The 13,672-nt window shown below is 36.9% G+C and overlaps 1 protein-coding gene across 1 annotated transcript in view; it reads left to right on the forward strand.

The window, feature by feature from the left end:
- The window catches only part of COG3 (component of oligomeric golgi complex 3), a 77,816-nt gene that overhangs the window by 32,243 nt on the left and 31,901 nt on the right, over positions 1-13,672 (forward strand). Inside the window, exons 14-16 of the mRNA XM_016205440.2 lie at positions 5,622-5,727; positions 7,581-7,705; positions 10,716-10,805. Coding sequence (XP_016060926.1) covers positions 5,622-5,727; positions 7,581-7,705; positions 10,716-10,805 — 321 coding nt within the window. The remainder of the gene's footprint in view (positions 1-5,621; positions 5,728-7,580; positions 7,706-10,715; positions 10,806-13,672) is intronic.

The following is a 13,672-nucleotide window of genomic DNA, read 5'->3' on the forward strand; positions in this document are numbered from 1 at the left end:
TTTCTCTGTTAATTATAATGTTAGCTGTGGGTTTTTCATATAGGCCCTTTATCAGGTTGAGGAGGTTTCCATCTTTTCCTAGTTTGCTGAGTGTTTTTAATACAAAATGGTGTGGTTTTTGTCAAGTGCTTTTTCTGTGTCTGTTGGGCTGATCTGGTGATTTTTTTTCGGTTGATATGATACATTAATTGATTTTTGGAAGTCAAACCAAGCTTGCATTTCTGGGATACATTTCACTTGTGATATATAATTCTTTTTATTTTATTTGTTTCTGGATTTGGTTTGCTAGAATTTGTTGAAGATTTTTACATTCTTAGTTATGAGATACAGGTCAGTAGTTCTGTTTTCTCTTTATGTTCTTGTCTGCTTTTGATACCAGGGTAATATTGACCTCATAAAATAAGTTCTTTTATTTTTTTGGATGAGTTTGTATAGGCTATTGGTAGTAATTCTTTAAATGTTTAGTGGAATTCAGTGATAAAGCAATCTGGACCTAGACTTTTCTTTGTGGGAAATTTTTAAAAGTATTAGTTCAAGCTTTTCACTTGTTATAGGTCTATTCAGATTATCTGTTTCTTGAGTCAGCTTCAATAGTTTATGTCTTTCTAGGAATTTTTCCATTTCATCTAAGTTATTTAATTTGTTGGCATATAGTTCATCATTGTTGTATTTACATTTTTTTATTTCTGTAAGGTCAGTGTTAATGTTTTGTCTTTTATATCTGATTTCAGTAATTTGAGTCTTCTTTCTTTTCATCTTGGTCATTCTAGACTTCTTTGCTTTCTTTTACAAGATGATCCAGGTACTCGCCTTTTACATTCCTTGCTCTAGTCTAGACCTAGACTAGCCTAGACTTGGAGCTGTTCCTCCAAGAAGCTTTGGTTCCCTTAAGAGGGAGGAGAGTGGTATTTAAGAAACAAAGATCGGAGTGTTGGGTGTTTTTATTGCTAGCAGTGAATGTCATTACTTCCAACTTCTTTTACAGGCCAGAGGTAGAAAAAAATATTTTTAAATATTATGAATTCATATGGAAACCTCCAAGTCAAATCTAGTTCCATAAGGTTCTTCCTCATTTTCACCATTCTGTAACAGTATCTCCCTTCTCTCAGAAAAAAACCCTGATTTCCAGTACTTTGCATGTTTATTCATATGCTCAAAGTTATAACATGCACAAAAAAACAGTTTCAGAATTTCACCACTGACATCATAACTAACAACAAACTTACTAAATTCAAGATTTTGGGGAGGGGGGCGGATGCTGGGTGGAGAGGGCCAGTGGGGAATAAAGAGGATATTGGTAATACTTTCAACAATAAAAATACATTAAAAAAAAAAAAAGATGAATCTACAACATCTTGTTATACCAGAAAACAAAAAGCTACCAGTAGACTATTAGGGTCATCCCAAAAGACTCAGGAGGCTCTTCATGGCCAATTATGAACTATTTAAGCATTGATAATGATAATAAGGCAATAAATTGAAGCAATCAAAAATAAAATCAAGATTTTTGTACTTCTCTTTGTCCTTAGAATATATCCTACTACTATATACAGGATGGGGCAAAAGTAGGTTTACTGTTGTGAATACACAAAACAGTTTATTCTTGTATTAGTATTTATTATTGTGTTATTTTCCATATGAACAACTGCAAACCTACTTGTGCCCCACCCTGTACAATCAGATTACTGTCACTGTTGATCTGAAGATTTTAAATTACAAGCTAATCTCTTTAGACTAGAGATTTTGCCCATGTAAGGTTGCCATTTGCGTGGCATGGGAGGGGAAACTGTAGAGTAAGATAGGTCTAGGTTCAAATTCTAGCTCTGTCAGTATCTGTTACTTAGCTGCTATGAGTATGTTTCATTTTTTGTAAAATAGGTATAACCATACTGACCATGGAGGGTTGTGAAAGTAGAGACAATGGCTAGAAAGCACTTAGCTTTGTAGTCGTACAGTAGATAGTGACTGTTATTGTTTAACCTTTGAAATATTTAAAAGCATAACATTTGACTGAAAGTCAATGAGTAAAATATCCAACCCATCAGTTAAAGTTTTTAATTTTTAATGTTTTCCAGCTTTATTGAGATATAATTGACATATAACATTGCATAAGTTTAAGGTGTACAACCTACTTATTTGCTATATGTATGCATTGTGAAATGTTTACCACAATAAGGTTAGTTAACACATCCATCACCTCACACAGTAACAAATATATATATATATTTTAAACATATCTTTATTGATTTCAGAGAGAGGAAGGGAGACGGAGAGAGAGAGAAAGACAGAGACAGAAACATCAATGATGAGAGAGTCATTGATCGAGCCTACAACCCGGGCATGTGCCCTGACCGGGAATTGAACCCCGATTGCCTGGATCCTAGGTCTACACTCAACCGCTGAGCCACGCCCGGCCAGGCAACAAATATTTTTTTTGTGTGTGGTGAGAACTCTTAAAATTTATCTTAACAACTTCAAAATATAAAATACAGTATTGCCCTAGCGGGTTTGGTTCAGTGGTGAGAGTGTTGGCCCAAGGACTGAAGGATCCCAAGTTTGATTCTGGCCAAGGGCACATGCCTTGGTTGCAGGCTCAATCCCTTGCTCCAGTTGGGGTGGGTGCAGGAGGCAACAATCGATGTGTCTTTCTCACATCGATGTTTCTCTCTCTCCCTCTCTCTCCCTTCCACTCTCTCTGAAAAGCAATGGAAAAAATATCCTCGGGTGAGGATTAAAAAAAAAAAATACGGCATTGTTAATTATATTCACATGCTGTACATTAGATCCCCAGAAGTTATTTATCTTATGACTGGAAGATTGTACCCTTTAACTACGTTCCCTCCTTTTCTCCATCTTCCACCCCCCACCCCGGCAACCACCTATCTATTTTCTCTTTCTATGAGTTTGAGCTATTTATTATTTTAAAAAAATAAGACATTTAGCTTGTTAGTAAAGGTGAGTTTTGATGGTCTGCTTTTCTGTATTAAAATTTAATATGAAGGGGGTTGTCCTTTCAGGTTCCCTTAACCTATAAGAATGTAACTATTTCCTCACTGATTAAAACAAACTACTTGATCTAGTTTGTTTGAAAAATATTTAAAGTAAAATACATTTTAAAAAGCAGTAGAATAAAGGTTATCAGTGGCTTGGTATTTTATTTGAAAGCTTCCAAAGGAAATTTTGGTGCTAGTGAATTTGAAAATATCCCCTGAAATAATTTTGCTGAGTCATCACGTTTTTAACATATTTTAAAAAATAATCTAAGTTTTGCCACGTTTATAAGCTATTCTTCTTAATTATCATTGCTTTATAGCAGGATTGGTGATAGACTGAAATCTGTCTGTGAGATACATTACAGTTTATGTCTTTCTAAGTGTATCTCATGTTTATCAGTATACCTTTTATCAAGTGGTAGTAGTCTGTGTTATTAAATTGTTAAATGTTACCCTATTTTTGTTTAGACTGCTTCTCCTGGATATCACATATCCTGATTTTCTTCACTTTTTTAAAAATAAATTTAATTTTTTAGAAATTTTAGATTCATAGAAAAATTGAGAAGATATTACACAGAGTTCTAGTGTACCCACACCTATTTTCCTCTATTAATTAACATCTTATATTAGTATGGTACATTTGACACAGTTAATGAACCAGTAATAATACATTGGTATTAACTAAAGTACATAGTTTATTCAGATTTTCTTAGTTTTTATCTAATGTCCTTTTCTGCTTCAGTATCCCATTTATAATACCATATTACATTTATTTTTCATATCTTAGGCTCCTCTTGGCTGTGACAGTTTCTCAGATTCCTTGTTTTTGATGATTTTAACAGTTTTGAGGAGAATTTGTGCAGTATTTTATAGGTGCCTCTCTACTGGGATTTGTCTGATGTTTTCCTATGATTAGATTGGTGTTACAGGTTTTTTAGAGGAAAATCATAGAGTTAAAGTACCCTTTTAAACACATCATATCAAGGGTAAATACTGTCAACTTGATTTATTACTATTGATATTGACCTTAATCACCTAGCTGAGGTAGTGTTGTCAGGTTGCATTGGAAAGTTACCCTTTTCCCTCCTTTTCCATACTGTCCTCTTTGGAAGGAAGCTCTGTGTGCAGGCCTACTTAAGGAGTGGTGAGTTATGCTCTACTTCCTTGAGGGCCAAATATCTATAAAAATTATTTGGAATTTTTCTGCAAGGGAGATTTGTATTCGTTCATTCATTCATTCATTCAAACACTTGATATCAGTATGGACTCATGTATATTCATTTTATATTTTGGATTATACTCCATGCTACTTTATTTTGTTGCTCAAATAGTTCCACTGTTGGTCATTGGGCGCTCTTTTAGTTGGTTCCTATGTTGCTTTGACATGTCCTTTCAGTGAGTGCAGTCTGTCTCCCTCCCTCCTTCCCTCCTTCCCTCCTTCCCCTCCCTCACTTCCCTCTCTTTCTTCTTCCCCTTCCTTCCCTCTCTTTCTTCCTTCTCTTTCTTCCTTCCTTCCTAGTACTTTCTTATTTCCTGGTACTACAAGATACCCCAGGCTCATCATTTTTTTTTGCCTTTTTTTTTTTTTTTTCCACTGTTTCCTGCTTCAGCCCTAGAATCAGCTATTTCTTTAAGGAGTTCTGTCTCCTTTTATTGGAGAATGATATTAGAAGCCATGAGCTGGGTACTAGGTGCACTTGTTGCTATGGGGTGTTAGTGCTTCTGGGACTTCTCAGATGACAGCAAAGAAATATATGTGTGTATATCAACCCATCCCTGTTGCTCCAAATCTTCACCAGCATTTTAACTTAACCTGTTTCAGTGCCTAGACTGATAGCTGTGGTGATAGGTATGTTTCTCTTAAAGCTAACAGTTTTAAATATGCCAGCCTATTTAGTTTAATGCCCTTATTGTTTTAAGAATGTTTTCCTAAACCTATATTTTTTCCTCCTGACTTCTATTTAAATTTATTATGTCTTGGGTAGTTATATTAATTATTTGTATACTACTTTTTTTTTTTTTTTTTTTTGTAATGTGTAAAAATCAACCCTACAGGGATCCAGGTGTATGGTAGGTTGGGGTATATAATATTGGGACTATTTGGTTTTTATCCAGCTTTTATTATTCTGCAGGCTCATAGTAGGAATCATCTTTTGGTGTCTGGGGATTGCTAATAATAACTCCAGGGAGCAGATGGATAGTCCATTTGCAGGAGTTGCCTTGATTCTATATGATGAGGACTAGGTCTGTTTCTCAGCCTGATCTAGAGAATTGTGCTCTCTCTCATTCCTTCCTCCCTTCCTTGTTTTCTTTATGAAATTTGAAATTTGAATACTTTTTTCTAAACTTAAGTGAAAATTATGCCTCTTATATGAATGAATCTTGTATATTTGAGCTCTCAATAGTGGTTCTGCAATTAGTGGTTCAGAAAAGGTTATGTATGTGCTTATAAGAATAGAGACACTCTAATTTAACTTTTTCATTTCCATGTGTTGTTTTGGTGTAGTTCTCTTAATTAGTCCATTTATTAATTAATAAATATTTTTTTTACTTTATAGAAAGAACATATTCATATTGCCAAACAGCTGAAAACTACTCTTTAATGTTCCTTCTGATTTCTCTATATAGCAAATTGCACAGAGTTTAAAAGATGAACAGAAGAAGGTACCTTCAGAAGCTTCGTTTTCAGATGTTCGGTTAGAAGAAGTAGAGTCTAATAATCTAACAAAATCTGGTATGTTATAATGTTTTAACTTCCAACTTCTATTTCCTGAGGACTTGTCATATCCCAGGCATGAAAAACAGCTTGTGTTTTTGTGGAGCCCACTCTTTAGTGTGGGGGGAGATTGACCAGCCACAGACATAATTCAGTGGTGACATATAAAAGGTATGCACAGGGCACTCTTGCACCATGGAAGAGGGGCATCAAAATTATGAAGGGGAAAAAGTTTATGAGGGAGATGAAATTTGAGCGCAGGAAGGTGGGTTCAGTGAGAGGTGTCGTCTGAAAGCTGTAGTGTTTATGAGGATGAGGATGAGGATGAGGAAGTCAGGTGAAGTAAGGTTGTTTAAGGTAGAATAGCGTGGAGGATGGCATGCAGGATTGGAAGACTGTGGCTGCTCTGGGAAGTCAAGTTGTTTGATGTAAATGTATTGAGTGCCTGGGACTGGAGTAAAAAATAATGGAAATGTATGGGAAAACTTGGACTGTGGTATATGTTATGCAAGGAGCAAACTTGTCCAAGAATAACCCTGAGTACTCTTGAGTTACCTAGACAATAATCTAGATGGGAAATGGGGTGTCCTTTCTCCCTGCCCCCCAGCCATAAATGTCACACTAAAACTGCTCTTCACAGGCTGGGAGTGGGGGACACTGAAACTCCATCGACTTTAAAGAGCCCCAGCTGCCCCCAAGTCCCCAGGTTTAGGGCATCATCAAGTATTCTGAGTCAATTCTATAAACAGTTGGTACCCCAAATCCAGATTGCCAAGCAGCCTGGGTATTCCCCATCTGACAGAGCCATTTTATTTTGCTTGCTAGGAAGAGAGATGCACAGCAGGTTGGAACTTTGTCCTCTGAAATAGAATCCATGCCATGTCCTACTGTTTCTCTTGGTGCTAGTATATATCTTGGTTCTAATATGTATCTTAGTCCTAGTATATACCTAGTAAATCTCTTCAAGAGTTATTGGAGAGACTAGAATACATTTCTATTTTATCAACCCTGGCCTTATATGTTTTCCCTTCTCCCCCCCCAAATCTATTCTTTAACTGATACCTGGCTTTACAATAAGGTATTGTTGGTAGAACTGTAGAGACTGGTTAGGAGATTGTTTCTTTTGAAAGAACAGTGGTTTGAACCATGGTGTGACAGGGATGGAGAGAAGTGTATAGATGAAGGATATGGTTGAAGTTTGAATCAACAGAATTTGATGACACACTAGGTGTGGGGCCAAGGAAGATTGAGTAAGGTCCATATGGAATAACAGAGAGCATATCTGTGTTATATGGATCTAGAACCATGTTGTCCAATATGGCAGCCACTTTCCATTGCATATGTGAAATGTGGCTAGTTTGAATGTGCCACAAGTGTGTAAAATATACACCAAATTTAAAAAACTTAGTAGGAAATAAAGAATGGAAAATATCTTATTAGTAATTTCTATATTGATTACATATTACAGTGATGATATTTTGGATATATCAGATTAAATAAAATATATTAAAATTAATTGCAATTGTTTCTTTTTACCTTTTTTATGTAGAATTTTAATGTCACATTTATGGCTCACGTTATATTTCTGTTGGACAATGCTACTCTAGAACTATAAAGAGGGTGACTGGTTTAGAGGTAAAGATTGAGGAATGGTTGATGCTTTGGGTTATATAAGATCACCCCACATACATATATGTTAAATCTCACCTGTCACTGATTTAGGTTTCTTTGGCATTCTTGACCAAGGTGAGGCTAGAGAAAGCAGATGCCTCCAGCTAATGGTAGCTAATGAGAACAGTTTATAGTTGCTATGTAAATAAGACAAATCTACATGTGTGTGAAATGTGATTTCTTTTCCATTGGGTTTTTAGGTTCAACAGAATCTCTCAATCCTAGACCACAGACCACAATTTCTCCAGCAGATCTTCATGGAATGTGGTATCCTACAGTTCGACGCACTCTTGTCTGTCTCTCCAAATTGTACAGATGCATAGATGTACGTGTGTAAATTCTTCATCTTTACTGTAAATTGCTTGCTCTTTCATTAGAAATGTTTTTAAATTTAAATTTTAAGATTTTGATAAAATATTTTGTTTGGTATTAGATTACAATCATGGTTTTTAGATACAGAGATAATTTTAAGGTCAATCTAATTTGTGGATTCTTAGCCTGAGCATTCTGTAGATCCTTAGAATCCACTAATGGGCTCTGGGTAGTCTGTGAACACCTTGATGATGTGGGCAAAATTGTATATGTATGCTTGTATTTGTGTCTTTCTGAGGAGAAGGGCTATAGCTTGTGTGTGTTTTTTTTATAGGGGTCTTTGACTGCAAATAAATTTAAAACTATGGATTAATTAATTTGTCTTAGTTTATAGGTGAATAAAAAGAGTTGCAGAAAGGTTAAGTGATATATCCAATGTCACATAGGTATAATATTCATTTAGTATTTAGATTTAGTATTAAATGCAACTACTTTAATTTAGTGTAAGTCAGTGTAAGTCAGCTTCCTTAACAAGCAGTATTAAGATTATATGTTTTTCTAACCATGGACTGATTTTAGTTATTTGCTGAAATTAGCAGTACCCTCTCCTTTCTACCTTTTTTTTTTTTTTTTAGCACCAACTTATACTGTGCATTGATTTCAGGTAATAGTTATTTTAAGAATTTCAGCTTAAGATTATCAGTCCCTGAAAGATCATATTTGTCTACATTTATTTTCAATTAGTGGTTTGTTGCTGAACCAAAGTAATTTATAAAATTCAGTGTGTTTTTATTTTTTTATTTTTATTGATTTTAGAGAGAGGAAGGGGGAAGAGAGAGAGAGGGAGAGATAAACATTGATGTGAGAGAGAAACAGTGATTGGTTACCTCCCATATGCACCCCAACTGGGGATTGAACCTGCAACCTGGGTATGTGCCCTGCATGGGAATTGAATCCACCACCCCTTGATGGACAGGACAATGCTCCAGCCAACTGAGCCATACTGGCCAGGGCAAAATTCAGTGGTTTGAATTCATTTTTTAAAAATTAATTTGATTGTTACAACCCAAATAGCATATAAAGAGAGAAGTGATTAAATACAAGTCATGTAATTAATTGTCCTGATGCCACTATTTCTTATGAATATGGGTCAGCCCTAGCCAGTTTGGCCTTGGTTAGAGCATCAGCCCAAGGACTGAAGGGTCCTGGGTTTGATTTTGGCCAAGGGCATGTACCTCTGTTGCAGGCTCGGTCTTTGGCCCTGATCAGCGCATGTGCGGGAGGCAACCAATTGATACGTCTCTCTTACATCTCTCTCTCCCCCTCCCCCCCACTGTCTCTGAAAATCAGTGGAAAAAAATATCCTTGGGTGAGGATTAAGAAAAAAAAAAAGAAGAGAGTATGGGTCAAAGGTGTATGTGTATCCCCTCTCAATATGGAGATGCTCTGACTGAGTCCTAGGGCCTGACAAGGTCGCACAGTTCTTTCATTGGCTCAGTATAGTGCACACTACTTGGTATCTATTTTAAACTGCCCAGTTGTTGGATTTTGTGCTTGGAGATTTTGCAATTCAACCACAAAGTAAGTGGTGCCCAGTTTTGGGGCTTTTAGAGGTGAGGCCAGATCACCTCTATAGAGTACAGAGTTAGATGTCTCAGCCTTTTTGCCCAGCTGATGAGGTCTCTTCCAGAGGGAGGTTTGGACACTGGCATTACTTTTCCCCAGGTTCCCTAGTAGGTGTATTGAATGATGGTATTATGCTGAGATTCAGAAACTTCCTATAGTGGAGCCAGGATCCCAAGGGAAATATGCAGGGGGCATATTCCACATAGAACCCATTGTGATCACAGGCCCTAGTGAAGCCTCTTAGGTTCTTAACAGGGATTTAGCCAAACAGTAGGTAGGCACAAGGACATCACTGTGCCTGTATTTATTTTATGCCCTAGGCCTGCCTATTATTTTTTCACCTAGCTTACATTCAAATCTTATCCCTCTCTATCTTACCCATCAAGAGGCTTGGAAAGACAAATCCAGTGAAAACCCCATTAAGGCTAAGCAGGAAAAAGAGAGGGTCTTAGTCTAAGCTGGATTTTCAGTCTTCCTAAAGGAGGGTCAGTCACCTAGGAAAGGGCAGCCATAATCTCTTCTTACTACAGTAACCTCATGGCAAACGAGAGGGAACAAAAAGAAAAACAGCATAAAGTATGAGACCAGGGCTCAGGGCTGTGGTCTAATAAATATTTTGCTCATGTTCATCCATATCAGTTCTGTCTTGGGTGGAATGAATGCAGAGAAGGAAGCAAGGGGACTGACAAGAGTCCCTGCCCAGACCAGCACACCACACACACAATTAGGAAGATACAGAAATGACAGAATTAATTTAAGAATCATACTTAATATACTATCTTGTAACCTAATTTTTTTTACTTATATTTTATAGGATTTCATGACCTCCTTTAGCACTTTTTGATTTCATGCACAGTGTTGTATTTTATTGTCAGCCCCTTCATCAAACTGGAAGTTATTTCCATTTTTTTTTGCTGTTTTAAATAATACTGTGATGAAGAGCCACATGCGTGAATCTTGCAATACACTACCGGTTAATTACTTGGGATAAATTTCTAGAAGTGGATTTACTGAGGGTTGGTTTTATATATTTTAAAAATAGCCTACAACATGAGGTCAGATTGGAGTGAGAGCTCTCTGATGTCAGAACCACATCAACCTTGTCTGCCCACCACTGACTGTACTTCCAGCACCTAGCACAGAGAGTTGGCATCAAATAGGTGTTCAGGAAATATCTTTAAAGGGTCATATGAATGTTTCGAGAGATGCAAATTACAAAACTATGTGTTAGTAGAAAGGTTGCACGGGAATAGGAAATACCAGGAGGAATGTTGCCAGTAATATAAATTAATCCAATGGATGAGGTCAAGCAGCCTGTCCCTGTGTTCAGCGTAGGATTTTTCTTTTTTTGTGTTTGTGAAGTGCTACAGGGTGATGTTTCTCTTTTATTTCACCAGAGGGCAGTGTTCCAAGGATTATCACAGGAAGCCTTGTCTGCCTGCATTCAGTCGTTACTTGGAGCATCAGAGTCTATCAGCAAAAACAAGGTTTGATGAAGTGTTAGGTGAAATCTTTTTACCTATAATAATGTGGAATATAGCGTTTATGTATAGGCACATCGATTTAAAGGCATTTTGGTAGTAGGATTTCTTTGATTAATGACTTAATTTTGAGGCCCTTTGAGAGAAGCTAGTATTTCATTGTAGTGCTAAATAAAGACTATACTGTGTAAGAGAACTCCAAGTTTGCTAAAGTACCAAAAATAATAATTATGTTATAAATTCTATAGGATAAAAGTTTCTTGTTATATTCTTAGCAACTGAGGAGGTTCTGGACTGCTGTTTCCTTGGAATACCAACAGGGTTTTCAAGGAAACATAGCAAATTATAATCATTTCTACAGTGATGTTTTGTTTTATTTTATTTTACAATGGTGTTTTAAGTAATTGAATGGCCTCACGTGGAGGAAATCAGCCAGTTTGGAAGACAGGCAATTGTGGCCCATGGATTGTATGACTAGAAGTACTGGCCATGACTTTGTGACTTACAGTTTTAATCAGGAAGGGATCTGGGGCTGAAAATTGCTTCCATGTGCTTCTTCCACGGCCCCTGAGATTTTTTTCTGGAAGTATAGCATGGTTGAAAGTGTTGTTCTGCTAACTCTTCACTTAAAATACCTGTTGCCTACAGGGAGGGACCTGTGGGGCTGTTTCCAGCCAAGATTTGTTTGCTGCTTGGAATGTTCAAACCTTATTAACCTTTCTGGACTTCCAGATTTACAAACTTGATTTCTAACTTCAAGGCTTTAGACAAATTAAAAAAACACACAAATCTCACAAAATAATTTGGGATCTGGTTGCTTGAAAAGTTTTACCTTTGTTTGTGACCACTGTGTTCTCCCATTTGTCTAATGGAGAATTGAAATGACATTTTGATATGGGCACTACAAGAGGATAGAAAGTTAAGTTATAGACTGGCAGATTTAAGTTCTAAAAAGTATTTCCTGCTGTGGCCCGTGTGGCTCAGTGGTTAGAGCATCAGCCTGCACACCAAAGGGTCACAGGTTCCATTTCTGGTTAAGGGCATGTACCTGGGTTTCAGGTTTGATCCCTGGTCCCAGTCAGGGCGCTTGTGGGAGTCAACCAATTGATATGTCTGTCTCACATTGATGTTTCTCTCTCTCCCTCTCTCTTTCCCCCTCCCTCCCCTCCACTCTTTCTAAGAATCAATGGGAAAAAAATATCCTTGGGTGAGGATTAACAAAAAGAGAAAAAGTATATCCAAGTCTGAGCTTTTATTTATTTATTTATTTATTTATTTAGTTAGTTAGTTAGTTAGTTAGTTAGTTAGTTTGTTAATCCTCACCCGAGGATATTTTCCTATTGATTTTAGATAAGAGTGGAAGGAATGGCAGGGGCGGGGGGAGGGGGGGAGTTGAGAAACATTGATGAGAGAGACACATATCGATTGGTTGCTTCCCACATGCACCTCGACTGGGCCAGGGATCAAATCTGCAACCCAGGTACTTGCCCTTGACCCTTTGGTATGCTGGTCGAGGCTCTAACCACTGAACTACACTGGCCAGGGCAATATTTTTTATAATAGGTGAAATACACATAACTCTGTAATGAAAACATACATTTAAAAAATGTAACATGAAAGTTTTTGGGTGACCGTGGATGATTTTTCCTCCCTTTCCCTACACTTATTTAATTTTGCAGATTTTCTATAATGAGCATGTATTTATTAGATCATCAGGAGGGGAAAAAAATGTCCTAATTTTAAAAAAAAGTTCATATGCTTATGTCCTCTTGTACCACTGTCCTCTTTTTCTAAGGGAGGAGTGAAGAGTCCTATGATTATTTAGTCTTTACCCTCATTGCCTCTTTTATCTAATTCAGTTTCCTGCGTATTATAAGGGGTTTAAGTATGTATGAGGAAACACTCAGTTTGGTAAGCATGAGCAAATTTGTTTTCATGGTGGCTGAGTTTGTATACTTCGGCCTTTGAGCTTTATTTTTTAATAAGAGTTTATTTGAACCAAACTGATGACATATGTCAGGGAGTAAGTTCCCAAATGCTCTGCAGAATAACAGTTTTGCAGTTTCTTTTCGCATTTGCAATTAAGGAAGATATGTAAGGGAAGATTACGTGAAGGTGGGAGAAAGCAAGGTGAGGAGTGGATTACAGGACAGTTAAGATTATTTGCTTTCTTAAGGGTGTTACATCTTAGAAAGAAGGGTCTGAAAAGAGGTATTTTAAAGTATGTTAACCTAGATTCACAGAAACAGTGGGTAGGACTTTCTTAAGGCAAAGATATTCCTTTTAGTAAAGAAGTTGTATTCCTGGGTTGTGACTACCCACCATGACCTGCCTAGTTAGGAATTTATGATCAGATGATCCTGAGGTTACTTTCCATAGACCCCCTATTTTTGTCCACAGTTCTCCCTTTTGGTTATAAATCAATCCAAAGGATGCATTGATGGTTGGATAGTGTAGTCTCACAGCTCTAGGAACGCTCATTCCGAGAGAGGCTCAGTATTGATGTTTTCTCGTTGACCATTGGGGATGAGGCAATACCATAATCATGGGATCTAAGTTGAGGCTGAATTTTTCCCAGAAAGGGAAGGGTAGTTAAATGGAAGGCAGTCAGGTCTTATGGACTTCATTGCGAATAAGACACTGTGGATCATTTCTGTTCTGTGAACTTTCATGTTTGAGTTTTGCCTAATTGCCAAGTTCTATTTTTTTGTATTTGTCATCTAGTATAACATTTACATAAGCCATGAAAAGGGTAATAACAATTATCTTATACATGTTCGGTAATCATAAAGTTGAACTATATACAAAAACCCAAAGAACAGGTATAACTCTTATTATGACTAATATCATTAGCAGAGAAGTAAAGACAGTCA

This window comes from Miniopterus natalensis, chromosome 2 (assembly GCF_054644295.1).
Source record: "Miniopterus natalensis isolate mMinNat1 chromosome 2, mMinNat1.hap1, whole genome shotgun sequence".
NCBI classification, from domain to species: Eukaryota; Metazoa; Chordata; class Mammalia; order Chiroptera; family Miniopteridae; genus Miniopterus; species Miniopterus natalensis.